The 18,645-nt window shown below is 48.4% G+C and overlaps 1 protein-coding gene across 1 annotated transcript in view; it reads left to right on the top strand.

Moving 5' to 3' along the window:
• Window positions 1-4,370: 4,370 nt before the first annotated feature.
• PRMT3 (protein arginine methyltransferase 3) overlaps window positions 4,371-18,645 on the top strand; it is a 61,342-nt gene continuing 47,067 nt past the window's right edge. Inside the window, exons 1-6 of the mRNA XM_078882195.1 lie at window positions 4,371-4,424; window positions 8,216-8,321; window positions 10,381-10,463; window positions 13,289-13,338; window positions 15,418-15,523; window positions 18,201-18,369. Coding sequence (XP_078738321.1) covers window positions 4,409-4,424; window positions 8,216-8,321; window positions 10,381-10,463; window positions 13,289-13,338; window positions 15,418-15,523; window positions 18,201-18,369 — 530 coding nt within the window. The 5' untranslated portion in view covers window positions 4,371-4,408. The remainder of the gene's footprint in view (window positions 4,425-8,215; window positions 8,322-10,380; window positions 10,464-13,288; window positions 13,339-15,417; window positions 15,524-18,200; window positions 18,370-18,645) is intronic.

Below are 18,645 nucleotides of genomic sequence, written 5' to 3'. Positions count from 1 at the left end.
CTGTGAGCCATTCGGCTCTTGAATCGGGTGCAACCGCAACAAACAAAAAAACAAAAACATGAACAAGAAAACATCTTAAAGTGAATATGTGACTGAGTGCAAACAGAAAATCCAAGAAAATACAGCAAAATATTGCAGAAAAAGCACCGTACACCAACGCTGTGTGCAAAAATCCCAGTGGGATGCAAGTCAAACAACAACAACAACCACAAGACAACTCAGATTAAGGCCATCAGTCTAACTCTGTACTACAACAAACAAACATGGCCAAACCAAAAACACTTTTTGAAAATCACCAAAATAAAGCCATAAAAAGCAATGAAACAGTGATCACTGCTGGAAAAACAACAACGGCCAATCAGTTTCAAAGACAACGCATTTATTATCAGAGTGTGTTTTTTGTTTGCATTCTGACCACAAGTACTGTAGTTAATGCAGACATGAGTCCTCGTCAAAAGGTTTCAGTTTGGTGTTTTAACAACTTAACACAGCTGTTTTGGTGCCATAAAAAAGGGGAAAACCCTATTCTCACATGAAGCTGTTTTTGTCAAAGATGTCCAGGAGGGGCACGGGGTAAGAGAGTGCTTTGAGAAGCATTTAGATCGAGTCGCATGCTTTCACACCGTACTTAGTCCAATCGAATTAGCCACGGTTGGACTATGTACGGTGCGAAAGAAGTTCAACGTGGATACATAGACTCACATAGAGACCCATAGACTCACAGAGACTCGTACACTCACACAGAGAATCGTAAACTTACACAGAGACTCATAGACTCACACGAAGACCCATAGGCTCACACAGAGACCCATAGACTCACACAGATGTACCCATAGACTCACACAGAGACCCATAGACTCACACAGAGACTTGTAAACTCGCACAGAGACCCATAGACTCACACAGAGACTCGTAAACTCGCACAGAGACCCATAAACTCACACAGAGACTCATATACTCACAGAGATACCCATAGACTCACATAGAGACCCATAGACTCACAGAGAGACTCGTAAACTCACACAGAGACCCATAGACTCACACGAAGACCCATAGACTCACACAGAGACTCGTAAACTCACACAGAGACCCATAGACTCACACATAGACTCGTAGACTCACAGAGACTCATAGACTCACACAGAAACTCGTAAACTCACACAAAGACCCGTAGACTCACAGAGACTCATAGACTCGCACAGAGACTCATAGACTCACACAGAAACTCGTAAACTCACACAAAGACACATAGACTCACACAAAGACTCATAGACTCACACAGAGAACCATAGACTCACACACACACCCATAGATTCACACACATACTCATAGACTCAAACAGAGAACCATAGACGTACACAGAGACCCATAGACTCACACAGAGACTCATAGACTCACACAGAGAACCATAGACTCACACAGAGACCCATACCCACAGAGAGGCCCACAGACTCACACAGAGACCCATAGACTCACACAGAGACCCGTAGACCCACACAGAGACCCGTAGACTCACACAGAGACCCATATAGACTCACACAGAGACCCATAGACTCACACAGAGACCCATAGACTCACACAGAGACCCGTAGACTCACACATAGACTCGTAGACTCACAGAGACCCGTAGACTCACACAGAGACCAATAGACTCACACAGAGACCCGTAGACTCACACAGAGACACGTAGACTCACACAGAGACCCGTAGACTCACACAGAGACCCGTAGACTGACACAGAGACCCAAAGACTCACACAGAGACCCGTAGACTCACACAGAGACCCGTAGACTGACACAGAGACCCAAAGACTCACACAGAGACCCATAGACTCACACAGAGACCCATAGACTCACACAGAGACCCGTAGACTCACACAGAGACCCGTAGACTCACACAGAGACCCATAGACTCACACAGAGACTCGTAGACTCACACAGAGACCCATAGACTCACACAGAGACCCGTAAACTCACACAGAAACTCGTAAACTCACACAGAGACCCGTAATCTCACACAGAGACATGTAAACTCACACAAAGTCTCGTAAATCCTCACAGAGACTCATAGACTCACACAGAGATCCGTAGACTCACACAGAGACCCATAGACTCACACAGAGACCCATAGACTCACACAGATACCAATAGACTCGCACAGAGACCCGGAGACTCACACAGAGACACTTCATAAGACCCTAGAGTCGTGTACATGAATCCTGTAATAATCTGTAAAATCAAGCATAAGCTTAAAAGTGAGCCCAAATTTCATCAGGCTGAGATGTTAGCAGAAGGTAAGACTGTGAACACGTTAATTACAGGAGAGGGTGCATTTTTCGAAAGTTGATGCAACGTTGGGATGTGGTGAGAATGGTTGGACCAACGTTGAGGCAACGTTGAGATGTGGTGAGAATGGTTGGACCAACGTTGTGGCAACGTTGAAATGTGGTGAGAATGGTTGGACCAACGTTGAGGCAACGTTGGGTTGTGGTTAGAATGGTTGGACCAACGTTGAAGCAACGTTGGGTTGTGGTTAGAATGGTTGGACCAACGTTGAGGCAACGTTGGGCTGTGGTGAGAATGGTTGGACCAACGTTGAAGCAACGTTGGGTTGTGGTTAGAATGGTTGGACCAACGTTGAGGCAACGTTGGGCTGTGGTGAGAATGGTTGGACCAACGTTGAGGGAACGTTGGGATGTGGTGAGAATGGTTGGCCCAACGTTGAGGCAACGTTGGGATGTGGTGAGAATGGTTGGATCAACGTTGAGGGAACGTTGGGATGTGGTGAGAATGGTTGGCCCAACGTTGAGGCAACGTTGGGCTGTGGTGAGAATGGTTGGACCAACGTTGAGGCAACGTTGGGATGTGGTTATAATGGTTGACCCAACGTTTAAGCAACGTTGGGTTGTGGTGAGAATGGTTGGACCAACGTTGATGCAACGTTGAGATGTGGTGAGAATGGTTGGATCAACGTTGTGGCAACGTTGAGATGTGGTGAGAATGGTTGACCCAACGTTGATGCAACGTTGAGATGTGGTGAGAATGGTTGGACCAACGTTGTGGCAACGTTGAGATGTGGTGAGAATGGTTGAACCAACGTTGAGGCAACGTTGGGCTGTGGTGAGAATGGTTGACCCAACGTTGATGCAACGTTGGGTTGTGGTTAGAATGGTTGAACCAACGTTGAGGCAACGTTGGGCTGTGGTGAGAATGTGGTGAGAATGGTTGACTCAACGTTGAGGCAACGTTGGGTTGTGGTGAGAATGGTTGGATCAACGTTGAGGGAACGTTGAGATGTCGTTAGAATGGTTGGCCCAACGTTGTGGCAACGTGGGGATGTGGTTAGAATGGTTGGTTCAACGTTCCACCTTTAATGATTGTTGAGTTCTGCCAACAATAACTGGGCCAAACAATTTTTTTCTTGAGTTTGTAAAGAACGCATGAAGTTATAGGATTGCCAAATACTGTTTGCGTGTGACTAATGTGTTAAAAATAAACGTGAGTGATGACACTTTTTTTAATATCTCACAAACACAAACACATGAGCTCATTCGCTTGAGAGTGGTGAGTCATCGTTTCTAAATATAGATGCCATCTTCCGCCACCGGAATCGGAAGATCACGCAACCGAACGACCGGAAGACATCTTCCAAAGTCGGAAGATTCAAACCCCGCCCACTTTCTCCGTCTAATTCCGGCAGCATCTTCCGATATCAGAAGAGTCTATAAATGACGTCACACACTACTATACACTACACTATACACTACTATACACTATACTATACACTACACTATACACTACACTATACACTACTATACACTACACTATACACTACACTATACACTACACTATACACTACTATACACTATACTATACACTACTATACACTACACTATACACTACTATACACTACACTATACACTACACTATACACTACTATACACTACACTATACACTACACTATACACTACTATACACTATACTATACTATACACTACTATACACTACACTATACACTACTATACACTACACTATACACTACACTATACACTACTATACACTACACTATACACTACACTATACACTACACTATACACTGCACTATACACTACACTATACACTACTATACACTATACAGTATACACTACTATACATTACACTACACTATACACTAAACTATACACTACTATACACTACACTAACATTTATACAGTTACGCGATCCAACCCCCCTAAAACTTCTATTATGCGTACACACCAAACACGAATGAAATTCATAACCGCCTGACGTCATGTTCTGTCGTGGGGCGTGACGTCATGTTCTTCGTGCGGCGTGACGTCATATCTCTCTATCCTCTCCGGTGACGTCACGGAGGCGCCCAGCGACATCTCGGCGGCTTTCGGGGCATCATGGCGGCGCCCAGTGGTGGGTTCCTCCACGTGGTTTTGGGGAGAGAGAGAGAGGGGGGAAGAGGTGTTCATGCGAACGTGTTAAGGCGAACAACACGTGCACACAGCTCGTTAGCCGGCCAGTTGATTGGTCGGTTGCTTCGTGTTTTTATTAATTAGCGCTGTTAACGAGATTCGCATCATCGGCAGCGCGAATCGGCGGATTGAGTGCCGCCGATTCGCGCTCACGATCAGCAACAACAAAAAGTGGCGAATGTTTTGAACCGGTCCTGGGTCTCCCCGTACGTGTGCAGTGTGTGCTGTGTGTTGTGTGTATACTGTGTGTTGTGTGTATACTGTGTGTTGTGTGTATACTGTGTGTTGTGTGTATACTGTGTTGCGTGTATACTGTGTGTATGTTGTGTATACTGTGTGTTGTGTACTGTTGTGTACTGTGTGTTGTGTGTATACTGTGTGTATGTTGTGTATACTGTGTGTTGTGTATTGTGTGTATACTGTGTGTGTTGTGTGTATACTGTGTTGCGTGTATACTGTGTGTATACTGTGTGTGTTGTATGTGTGTATACTGTGTGTGTGTTGCGTGTATACTGTGTGTATACTGTGTGTGTGTTGCGTGTATACTGTGTGTATACTGTGTGTGTGTTGCGTGTATACTGTGTGTATACTGTGTGTGTTGTGTGTATACTGTGTGTATACTGTGTGTGTTGTGTGTATACTGTGTGTGTTGTGTGTGTACTGTGTGTATAGGGAGTAGTGGTGCAGCGGTTAGCGCGCTGCGCTTCGTACCTGGCGAACCGGGTTCGATTTCCGATCGCGACCAACATCAGTGACGTCTGAACCGTGCCTGGACTTCCCCTATGTCGACTGAGCCGACCTAGGGGTTTTCCCAAACGTCAGCACTTTTTTAAAATTTTCTTGCTGTGGATTTCACACCTGATGACGATGATTGCTTGTGTTGCAGTCGAAACATCGTGAGAATTTTATTATGTTATATTTTTATAATTTTATTATTTCCCTTCTACGTGACTTTACCGAAAGAACCAAGAATATGAATCCCTGCAGTCACGAAAGCTTTAAATCGAAATTTTAAGTTAACCTGATACGATTTTTTTGACAATTTTCCATCTATGATCAGACCACTAACATTTTACTCCCAAATTTTTTAATTTTCAGCCAAAAAAAAGCACAAAAATTGTTGACGGCTTCCTGATTCGACTTCTTATATTTAAAGACGTAACCATCGGAAACGGCTCCATTTATATTCCGTTATTTGTTTAGTAAAATTAATGAAATTCATTATCGATAAGGAGAAGTGCTATATTACCGTTTTCAATTTTTTTTAGATGTGAACATCAAATGCTGTTTTTTTTCGTTCAAAACTGCTTAAATCCGAAATATCTCAAAAAAATTAAAGATACAACAATGGTTCTCGCTTTTATTTAATTTGGCGTCTATCGCTTTATGAAACAAAAAACCCCGCACTCTTATATTTTAAACGGTTTCTGAATGACACCACGTACAAACATGTCCAATGTGCATAACACTCCCATTCCTGGATATTTTGAAAAAAGTAGCGTTTTTTTTAAACTGCCACTTTTTTTTCTAATTTTATTGCTGTGGTTTTCACACCTGATGACGATTGCTTGTGTTGCAATCGAAACGTCGTGAGAATTTTATTGTTTTACGTGACTTTACCGAAAGAACCAAGAATATTGTACTAAAGATGAATTGCCTAAATAACACTGGTCAACACACTTTTTCTGGCATCAGGTATTCCAACGGTTTTAAGGTAATTTTGGGGTGCTGATTCCAAATCTGGCATCAGTTTTTGCCTATCACATCAGGTTTTTGAGATATCAAATATTGCATTTTCAATAAAAACTGCAGAAGAAAAATATTAAATAAATGTGGATATCTACTTAAAATGATATTATAAACACACCATCCTAAAAATACAGCACCATATTTTAACACTAAAGCAGTCACTGACTCGCAACAACTTGCAATCATAAGTGACGGAGTTAATTTTGGGTAAAATCAATGAAAATGGGGTATGCCGATAGCATAAAAATGAGATGTGATAGAGCAAATCTGAGATCAGATTTGGAATCAGCACCCTGAAATTAGTCTAAAACAGCTGCAAAAGTCCAGGCCAGAAAAAATGTTTTTTTTTTTGGACCAGTGTTATCAACAGAAGGTGTGTATCGGATTCATTGCTTCTGTGGCAGATGCTTTCATTTGACAGACGGGACGTAACAGCATAACGCTAAAAGAATACCAAAGAAATATTAAATTTTCTCAAACTCAACTGTTGGCAGTTGCACAACATGATTGCCAACAAGGACACTCGATTTTGATCATGTTGAAGTGTTGTGTAAAACTAATTATTACTGTTTAAAGCTTTCGTGACTGCAGGGATTCATCTTCTTGGTTCTTTCGGTAAAGTCACGTAGAAGGGAAATAATAAAATAATAAAAATTTAACATAATCAAATACAATTCTCACGACGTTTCGGCCACAACGCAAGCAGCCATCCTCAGGTGAAGAACAGGTTTGTCGAGAAGACAGCGTCTTTGCTTGCGTTGTGGCCGAAACGTGAGAATGATTTTATTATGTTTTATTTGTATTATTTTATTATTTCCCTTCTACGTGACTTTACCGAAAGAACCAAGAAGATGATTATTACTGGCCGAGACTAATTGGAGAATCCATTGAAATTGACAAAATACAAATCATTTTCACCGCTCTTGACAGCTACAGACTAGTGCGGCCTGGATGTGTATTATGAAGTAATACATCTTACAATTACAATTCCTTATAGAGGAAACACATGCTAATTAACTGATTACTGATCGATTATATAATTACAAAAACCTCCCCTCCTCCGCCTCTGATCTCTGCACTTGATGGGTTCAGTGATGACATTGTCCCGCTCTATTTAAGACCGCAAGAAGGTGAATTTATTCACTTTTCTGGCAAATCGCCCGTTGATGTTGGTTGATGTCATTACCAGCGAAACGTCCTGCTACTCAAATTGCAAATGTTGTGGATTTACTTTCCAACACTTTAAGATGTTTTCTTGTTCATGTTTTTGTTTGTTGCGGTTACACCCGACTCAAGAGCAGAATGGCTCACAGGGCTCTAACTAATAAATGAAACTGAACTCAATTGGCGTGTTGTTTACGTGACATACCTTACTGGCTGTGTCGGGTGGTGGAGGGTTATGACACAATTTTACTCACGCGATCTAACCGAAACACATTCCTCCTGCGGAGGGAGCTGGTAGGAACGTTGGGTTGCTCGGTCAATGGCCTGCAGGGTCAATGGCGGCGTGGTGTATTCCGCAAATATGCCCGACTGTGAGGGCGGGCACAAGCCGGCGTGAGTAGGTTAAACGTTGAGTTTTATAAGGGCACCACGGGGTGACCAGCTCCTCCCCACCCAGCCCCAACCCTCCCACCCAGCCCCTCCTCACCCTCCCCTCACCCAGCCCCACCCTCCCCACCCAGCCCCTCCCTACCCAGCCCCTCCTCACCCAGCCCCTCCCTGCACGACGGACACAATAATCCCCTGTGGGCTGGTGTAACCAGGAGGTTCCTACCAGTAAAACCTTGATTATGAACCTCCTGTTTTATTGCGAGAAAGGCTTAACGCCTCCTCTTAATTTCCATGCTTTGATACTGGCACATAGAAAGGTATCCCATGGTTAAGCTGCGTCTAACAAACAAAAACAACCAAAAAGGTAATTTTTTTTTGTTCCTCGTTAAATCGGTGAACCCCCCTCCTCCTCCCCCTCCCTCGTTACAGATGACTGGGTCGAGTCTTCGGACTCTTCCGACGGGGAAGAACCAGCGATGGACTCTGGGACTGATGTGGACCAAGCCCCCAAGGTCACGTGTCTCTTCTGTGATCAGTAAGAACAAAAAAACGATTCTAATGGCGATCATACTTTAGATTTTTTTTTAGCACTTTTGCAAATGGGCCCTATCGTCACGTAGAAGGGAAACAATAAAATAAAAAATATATAAAACAATAACATTCTCACGACGTTTCGATTGCAACACAAGCAATCATCATCATCAGGTGTGAAAACCACAGCAAGAAAATTTGAAAAAATAAAAAAAAAGTGGCATAAAAAAAGCTACTTTTTTCTAATTTTCTTGCTGTGGTTTTCACACCTGATGATGATTGCTTGTGTTGCAATCGAAACGTCGTGAGAATGTTATTGTTTTAGTTTTATTATTTTATTTTTTCCCTCCTACGTGACTTTACCGAAAGAACCAAGAAGATGAATCCCTGCAGTCACGAAAGCTTTAAACAGACGAGTCTTGTAAAAAGGTTTCAGTTTTGTCGCCAGAAAAAAGGGGACAAAAACCCGATTCTTATAAGGTGAAGTCTAAAGCGACGAGTCTACACTCACGCTCGCCACGCGTGCTGCCACCAGACCGAGTCGTTGTTTTGGTCGTGGCGAGCCGCGTCGTTCCACGTTCTCTGCCGAAATTGGACCACTCGGCACGGCAATTCGTCCCGTGGCGAGTTGCTAATTCACCGTACGTATGCCGAAAGCGCACCCGTGCCGAACTGTCCCCGATTACGAATGATCAAATACCGAATTGACGAGGTTTTTCCGTCGCTCAGCTCCGATCGTTACACTACAAACCGTGGCTGCGTCGCCGGCGCGATGAGTTCGGTCCCAATTCCGAGTGCGTGACTCGTTCGTAAAGTAGAACTTTTCACAATATTCCACTTGGGGTCAGTGTTGCCCAAGGCTTGCCGCTCTCCCACGGTGGCGACGCGTCTTCCCTGGACGTCAAACGAGCGTGCAGCGGTTACATTCACCCGGCGTTTAATATCTCGCCGATCCCTCGTCATTTTGGTTGGCGAGCGTTTCGAACTCAACGTCTCGGTTTGCGAGTTACGCGCGTCGATGCAATTCGGATGAATTTATGAAATCGTTCAAATTTTTTTCGGGGTATTTTACAGAGTTACTTAAGGGGGGTACGCGGTCAGCTGATAGGGCTGCTGTGGCGGGAAGCAGTGGTCGCAACCTGGTACCTGATACCCTTACCCTACCCGATACCCGGCTACCCGTACCCGGCCGGGTACGGGTAGCCGTTTGCGACCCTGGTGCGGCCGGGTACGGGTAGACCGTGAGTCACTGGTGAGTCACCGTGTGTCACTCATTTCCCAACGTCTTGTCTCTTCTCACAATTCAAGTTCCTAGAATCAACCCACCCGCGCCTGCAACATGGCTTCATCCCAGAGGTCGCAATCGGGTACCCGTACCCGTACCCTACCCGATACCCGGCCGGGTACGGGTAGCCGGGTATCGGGTAGGGTATGGGTACGGGTACCCGTTTGCGACCTTGGTGCGGCCGGGTACGGGTACGGGTAAGGAATAAAAACCCGTTTGCAAACCTCTGGCGGGAGAGGGGGGGGTCACGCGACGAGCAGGAGGTGGGGGTACCGCTGAAATACCGATGGCTGCTGTGTAGATGCGTGATGTATCAGTGATACGGGCGTGTTGATACGTACCGATACGCCTGTGCCGATAGGCCTGTGCCGTTACACCTGTAACGATACGCCTGTACCGATACACCTGTACAGACAGGCCTGTGCCGATAGGCCTGTACCGATACACCTGTACCGATACGCCTGTACAGACAGGCCTCTACCGATACGCCTGTACCGATACACCTGTACCGATACGCCTGTACAGACAGGCCTCTACCGATACACCTGTACAGACAGGCCTCTACCGATAGGCCTCTACCGATAGGCCTTAACCGACAGGCCCGGGCCGATAGGCCTCTACCGATAGACCCGTGCCGATAGGCCCGTACTGCCGGCTACGTACGGCGCCAAAGAAGTCCGACAATCATACAAGCGTGATGATGATGAAGAGTCGACATGAACGACAATGACGACGACGACGATGATGATGGTGATGATGGTGGTGGTGGTTTGCGCAGGACCTTTGGCTCGTCAGACGAGACGCTGCTCCACTGCAGCACGGCCCACGACTTCCATCTCCTGCACAGCCTCAAGGCCAACGGTAAACCTCCGCTTGGCACAGTGGGCTACGTACAGTGCGAAAGAAGTTCAATGTACATGCATATTTAGACTCACACAGAGACACATAGACTCACACAGAGACCCATAGACTCACACAGAGACCCATAGACTCACACAGAGACCCATAGACTCACACGCAGACCCATAGACTCACACAGAGACACATAGACTCACACAGAGACCCATAGACTCACACAGAGACCCATAGACTCACACGCAGACCCATAGACTCACACGCAGACCCATAGACTCACACAGAGACTCACACAGAGACCCACAGACTCACACAGAGACCCACAGACTCACACAGAGACCCACAGACTCACACAGAGACCCATAGACCCACACAGAGACCCATAGACCCACACAGAAACCCATAGACCCACACAGAGACCCATAGACCCACACAGAGACCCATAGACCCACACAGAGACCCATAGACCCACACAGAAACCCATAGACTCACACAGAGACCCATAGACCCACACAGAGACCCATAGACCCACACAGAGACCCATAGACTCACACAGAGACCCATAGACTCGCGTAGAGACCCATAGACTCACACGCAGACCCATAGACTCACACAGAGACCCACAGACTCACACAGAGACCCATAGACTCACACGCAGACCCATAGACTCACACGCAGACCCATAGACTCACACAGAGACCCACAGACTCACACAGAGACCCACAGACTCACACAGAGACCCACAGACTCACACAGAGACCCGTAGACTCACACAGAGACCCACAGACTCACACAGAGACCCATAGACCCACACAGAGACCCATAGACCCACACAGAGACCCATAGACCCACACAGAAACCCATAGACCCACACAGAGACCCATAGACCCACACAGAGACCCATAGACCCACACAGAGACCCATAGACCCACACAGAAACCCATAGACTCACACAGAGACCCATAGACCCACACAGAGACCCATAGACTCACACAGAGACCCATAGACCCACACAGAGACCCATAGACTCACACAGAGACCCATAGACTCACACGCAGACCCATAGACTCACACAGAGACCCATAGACTCACACAGAGATTCATAGACTCACACAGAGACCCATAGACTCAAGTAGAGACCCATAGACTCACACAGAGACCCATAGACTCACACAGAGACCCATAGACTCACACAGAGACCCACAGACTCACACAGAGACCCATAGACCCACGCAGAGACCCATAGACTCACACAGAGACCCATAGACTCGCACAGAGACCCATAGACTCACACAGAGATTCATAGACTCACACAGAGACCCATAGACTCAAGTAGAGACCCATAGACTCACACAGAGACCCATAGACTCACACAGAGACCCATAGACCCACGCAAAGACCCATAGACTCACACAGAGACCCATAGACTCACACAGAGATTCATAGACTCACACAGAGACCCATAGACTCAAGTAGAGACCCATAGACTCACACAGAGACCCACAGACTCACACAGAGACCCACAGACTCACACAGAGACCCACAGACTCACACAGAGACCCACAGACTCACACAGAGACCCACAGACTCACACAGAGACCCGTAGACTCACACAGAGACCCACAGACTCACACAGAGACCCATAGACCCACACAGAGACCCATAGACCCACACAGAGACCCATAGACCCACACAGAGACCCACAGACTCACACAGAGACCCATAGACCCACACAGAGACCCATAGACCCACACAGAGACCCATAGACCCACACAGAGACCCATAGACCCACACAGAGACCCATAGACTCACACAGAGACCCATAGACTCACACAGAGACCCATAGACTCACACAGAGACTCATAGACTCACACAGAGACCCATAGACTCACACACAGACCCGTAGACTCACGTAGAGACCCATAGTTTGTTGTCCTTCCCCCCGCACCTCCGATTAGCTACGGTTGGCTACGTACGGCGCGAAAGAAGTTCAACGTACATACAGGGGTCGGGTTGGAGGCCTCGATCACAGCGGAGATGGAGCAATGAAATGATTTCACATGGCGTAGCGGAATTGATTGTGGAACAGTGTGGACGCGAAGGGTGGAGAGGGACCCGGCTTTGCGTTGCGTTATGTTGGAACTTCTTCTGCGCCATACGTAGCCGACCGTGCTGAATCGGAGGTGCGGCTGATGATGATGATGATTTTCACACTTAACTTCTAACTTAGCAATCTTTGAAATACGTAATCGACCAGGCTATGCGTTAATTGTGTGTTGACCGACTCTCTGTGTCGTATTACATAACATTTCGATATTTTGCTAGGTTATTTAATTCAGTGTGTTCTTTCTCCCTCTCTCCTAATGTTCAAGCCTGCGTACTTTAGCACGCGCTCTTCGTACTCATTGACATGTCATTTTTTCTCTAACCCCTCCCTCTCTCTGCCTCCGCCCCCTCTCTGTCTATTTAAGGCCTCGCCACAGAGACGATCCCCCTCTCTGTGCCTGTGTTACTCTCTCTCTGTGTATCTTGGTGATATCTGTCTGCTTATATGTCCTGTCTATAGTTTTTCTGGTTAGAATTTTTTGTTGCTATTTCATGTACACCTGACGACGATTGCTTGTGTTGCAATCGAAACGTCGTCGTGTGCCATTATTTAATTTCTTATTTTATCTTTACACGTCACTTTACCGAAAGAACCAAAGAATAATTCCTGCAGTCACGAAAGCTCCAAAATTAAGATTGATGATGATGCCGCTGATTCTGATTCTGATGATGATGCTGCTGCTTGGGTGTGACTCCGTAAATGATGCACGCATTCTATTTTCCAGGCTTGGACTTTTACGACTACATCAGGATTGTCAACTTCATCAGAAACACCGTAAGTCTCCTTCCGCTCGCGTGATTATGTAACGCACGTGTGTCTGTGTACGCGCGCAGCTCACACACGCGTGTGTGTCTGTGTGTGTACGCACGCAGCTCACACACGCGTGTGTCTGTATACGCACGCAGCTCACACACGCGTGTGTCTGTGTGTGTACGCACGCAGCTCACACACGTGTGTGTCTGTGTGTACGCGCGCAGCTCACACGTGTGTCTGTGTGTACGCACGCAGCTCACACGTGTGTGTCTGTGTGTGCGCTTCTGTTTCTGTCTGTGTGGGGAGCGGTGGCGCAGCGGTTTAGCGCGCTGCGTTACGTACCAAGTCAACTGGTGATGACGACGATGTTGATGCTGCTGCTGATCGTGACGACGACGAAGATGACGACGATGGTGGTGGTGACGACGATGTTGATGCTGCTGCTGATCGTGACGAAGATGACGACGATGGTGGTGATGATGACGGCGATGTTGATGCTGCTGCTGATCGTGACGACGACGAAGATGACGATGATGGTGGTGATGACGACGATGATGTTGATGCTGCTGCTGATCGTGACGAAGATGACGACGATGGTGGTGATGATGACGGCGATGTTGATGCTGCTGCTGATCGTGACGACGACGAAGATGACGATGATGGTGGTGGTGATGACGACGGTGATGTTGATGCTGCTGCTGATCGTGACGACGACGAAGATGACGATGATGGTGGTGGTGATGACGACGGTGATGTTGATGCTGCTGATCGTGACGACGACGAAGATGACGATGATGGTGGTGGTGATGACGACGATGATGTTGATGCTGCTGCTGATCGTGACGACGACGAAGATGACGACGATGGTGGTGGTGATGACGACGATGATGTTGATGCTGCTGCTGATCGTGACGACGACGAAGATGACGATGATGGTGGTGGTGATGACGACGGTGATGTTGATGCTGCTGATCGTGACGACGACGAAGATGACGATGATGGTGGTGGTGATGACGACGATGATGTTGATGCTGCTGCTGATCGTGACGACGAAGATGACGATGATGGTGGTGGTGATGACGACGACGATGTTGATGCTGCTGCTGATCGTGACGACGAAGATGACGACGATGGTGGTGATGACGACGGTGATGTTGATGCTGCTGCTGATCGTGACGACGAAGACGACGATGATGATGGTGGTGACGATGATGCTGCTGCTGCATGTGATGACAATCATCTTACCGATGATGATGATGATGGTGGTGGTGCTCTTGCTGATGATGTTAATGCTTATTCTAAGGTTTTCGGTAAAGTTACTCAAGTTACGTGATACAGCTATCGTGCTGTGACGGCTCCACCTGAAGACGGAAGCTTGTGTTGCCTCCGAAACGTCGTGATTTTTATTTTATTTTATTTTCATTAATTTTGATGTTTTACCTACGTGACTTTACCGAAAAACCCTAAGAATATGATTCCTTGCAGTCACGAAAGCTTCAAATCTAGAATTAGATTTTTAAGCTTTCGTGACTGCAAGGATTCATATTTCTCTCACTTGATACAGCAAGCGTGCTGTGACGGTTCCACCTGAAGACGGAAGCTTGTGTTGCCTCCGAAACGTCGTGATTTTTATTTTATTTTTATTTTACTTTTATTAATTTGATGTTTTACCTACGTGACTTTACCGAAACAACCTAAGAATACGAATCCTTGCAGTCACGAAAGCTTCAAATCTAGAATGTTAATGCTGTTGCTCATCTTGCTGATGATATTGCTGATGATGTTGCTGATGATGTCGCTGTTGATTTTGCTGATGATGTTGCTGATGATGTTGCTGATGATGTTGCTGATGATTCTAGATTTGAAGCTTTCGTGACTGCAAGGATTCATATTCTTAGGTTTTTTCGGTAAAGTCACCAGGTAGGTAAAACATCAAATTAATAAAAATAATAAAATAAAAAAATATATAAAATAAAATAAAAAAATAATGAGTTGCTGATGATGTTGCTGGTGATGTTGCTGATGATGTTGCTGATGATGTTGCTGCTGATGATGATGACGACGCTGATCTTGCTGACGGTGACGTGGCCGTATTCCCAGGGCCCGTCACCCCGTGACCTCCTCTTCTCTCCCCGCGAGTCTCAACCCTGGGTGAGCGACCGGTTCCTGACGTCCACCCTGGAGGACGACCTTCTGCTCACCCACGGTGAGTGGACGAGCCGCTCCACACTCGACCGCTCCACCCACTCCCTCAAACGACTCCGCAAGGCAGGAGCCCCACGGTGGCTAGGAGATGTTAACTACCTCGCCTGGTGCGCAGGAGGTCGTGGGTTTGATCCCAACCCTGACGTCTGCTATTGTATATTTGGAGTTTGCGTGTCTTACCCGTATCCGTACCGGGCCGCACCAGGGTCGCAAACGGGTACCCGTACCCGTACCCTACCCGTACCCGTACCCGGCCGGGTATCGGGTAGGGTACGGGTATCGGGTACCTGATTGCGACCTCTGGGATGAAGCCATGTCGCAGGCGCGGGTGGGTTTATTCTAGGAACTTGAATTGTGAGAAGAGACAAGACGTTGGGAAATGAGTGACAAACGGTGACTCACCAGTGACTCACGGTCTACCCGTACCCGTACCCGGCCGCACCAGGGTCGCAAACGGGTACCCGTACCCGGTCGGGTATGGGTAGCCGGGTATCGGGTAGGGTACGGGTATCGGGTACCCGGTTGCGACCTCTGCTTTGTCGAGCAATCATTTGTGATTGCCAGGTAGCTTCTGGTAAAATAAAAAAATGAAATAAAAATAGCGGACCTGCTGCGCCCTCCGGCCGACCCCGCGCCATGCCCCTCAACTTGACACTTGACGCTCGCTCCCTTGTAGGCCCCGTGCCCTGTGACTCTCAGAGTTTGCGATCCTCTCACAAGCGAGGGTTTGAAGCGCCTGTAAATTAGCTCTGTCCCTCTCTTTCACCGTCCTCCTCTCTCCGTATGTCCGCCGTGTGTCCAGCTGTCTGTCTCTGTCTGTCTCTGTCTGTCTGTGTGTCTGTCCGTGTGTCTGTCTGTGTATCTGTCTGTGTGTCTGTCTGTCTGTGTGTCTGTCTGTCTGTGTGTCTGTCCGTGTGTCTGTCTAACTGTGTGACTGTCTGTCTGTGTGTCTGTCCGTGTGTCTGTGTGTCTGTCTGTGTGTCTGTCTGTCCGTGTGTCTGTCTGTCTCTGTCTGTCCGTGTGTCTGTCTGTCTCTGTCTGTCCGTGTGTCTGTGTGTCTGTGTGTCTGTGTGTCTGTCTGTCTGTGTGTCTGTCTGTCTGTGTGTCTGTCTGTGTGTCTGTCTGTCCGTGTGTCTGTCTGTGTGTCTGTCTGTCCGTGTGTCTGTCTGTGTGTCTGTCTGTCTGTGTGTCTGTCTGTGTGTCTGTGTGTCTGTCTGTCTGTGTGTCTGTCTGTCTGTGTGTCTGTCTGTCTGTGTGTCTGTCCGTGTGTCTGTCTAACTGTGTGACTGTGTCTGTGTGTCTGTCCGTGTGTCTGTGTGTCTGTCTGTGTGTCTGTCTGTCTGTCCGTGTGTCTGTCTGTCTCTGTCTGTCCGTGTGTCTGTGTGTCTGTGTGTCTGTGTGTCTGTCTGTGTGTCTGTCTGTCTGTGTGTCTGTCTGTCTGTGTGTCTGTCTGTGTGTCTGTCTGTCTGTGTGTCTGTCTGTCTGTGTGTCTGTCTGTGTGTCTGTCTGTCCGTGTGTCTGTCTGTGTGTCTGTCTGTCCGTGTGTCTGTCTCTGTCTGTCCGTGTGTCTGTCCGTGTGTCTGTCTGTGTGTCTGTCTGTCTGTGTGTCTGTCTGTGTGTCTGTCTGTCTGTGTGTCTGTCTTTCTGTGTGTCTGTCTGTGTGTCCGTGTGTCTGTCTGTGTGTCTGTGTGTCTGTCTGTCCGTGTGTCTGTCAGTGTGTCTGTCAATCTGTCCACCTGTCCGTCCGGGGGGTGTTGAATCGGCCCATCATCCCTCTAGGGTCGATACAACGAGTACAACTTTGCCGTGGGGATGATGCGGGGTGGGCGGAATACACCAATGGTCGTTTTATCGATAGACTCGCCTCCCTGCCATAGTAATGTGGAATTTCCACCACCGCCAACGCGCGACCCGCTCATGGACGACGCGGCTCGTTTGGTGCGGGAGGGCTCGCGTTGGCTCGACGATGGGCAGTCCCAACTGCCGGTGCTGCGTGTGTGCTGCGTGTGTGCTGCGTGTGTGCTGCGTGTGTGACGCGTGTGCTGCGTGTGATGCTGCATGTGACGCGTGTGCTGCGTGTGACGCGTGTGATGCGTGCGCTGCGTGTGTGCTGCGTGTGTGCTGCGTGTGTGCTGCGTGTGCTGCGTGTGTGCTGCGTGTGTGCTGCGTGTGACGCGTGTGCTGCGTGTGACGCGTGTGTGCTGCGTGTGACGCGTGTGCTGCGTGTGTGCTGCGTGTGTGCTGCGTGTGACGCGTGTGTGCTGCGTGTGACGCGTGTGACGCGTGTGTGCTGCGTGTGACGCGTGTGACGCGTGTGTACTGCGTGTGACGCGTGTGATGCGTGCGCTGCGTGTGCTGCGTGTGTGCTGCGTGTGTGCTGCGTGTGTGCTGCGTGTGTGCTGCGTGTGTGCTGCGTGTGTGCTGCGTGTGCTGCGTGTGACGCGTGTGACGCGTGTGTGCTGCGTGTGACGCGTGTGCTGCGTGTGACGCGTGTGCTGCGTGTGATGAGTGTGATGCGTGTGTGCTGCGTGTGATGCGTGTGCTGCGTGTGTTGCGTGTGACGCGTGTGATGCGTGTGTGCTGCATGTGACGCGTGTACTGCGTGTGATGCGTGTGATGCGTGTGCTCCGTGTGCTCCGTGCGCTGCGCGCTTTCTCTTCCTTGTTTCCCCGGCTTAGACGTGGACGGGGCTTTGGAGGAGGAGGAGCAGGAGGAGGATGAGGCGGAGGAGGGAATCCGCCAGGCGGGAATCCGCGACGAGGGTCTCCGCGCTCGGTTGGCGGAGAGGCGGGCGGAGAGGGCCGAGCAGGAGCTTGCCCGCGCGATGGAGGACATGCACAAAATGCGGTACGCAACGGAATCCTTGACCGTCCGTCCGTCGGTCCGTCTGACTGCCAGTCGGACTGTCTGACCGTTCGTCGATCTGTCCGTCCGTCTGTCTTTCCGTCCGTCCGTCTGTCCGTCCGTCGGTCCTTGACCTGCCTCCCCCCCCCTCCCCCCCACTGTGTGTAGGGAGGTGATGGGAGCAATCGTCCGTTCGTCTGACCGTCCTTCTGTCCGTCTGTCTGAACGTCCCTCCGTCCGTCTGACCGTCTGTGTCTGTCCGTCCGACCTTGACCTGCC

Source organism: Lampetra fluviatilis, chromosome 64 (genome assembly GCF_964198595.1).
Source record: "Lampetra fluviatilis chromosome 64, kcLamFluv1.1, whole genome shotgun sequence".
NCBI classification, from domain to species: Eukaryota; Metazoa; Chordata; class Hyperoartia; order Petromyzontiformes; family Petromyzontidae; genus Lampetra; species Lampetra fluviatilis.
This window is presented reverse-complemented; position numbering and strand designations above follow the sequence as displayed.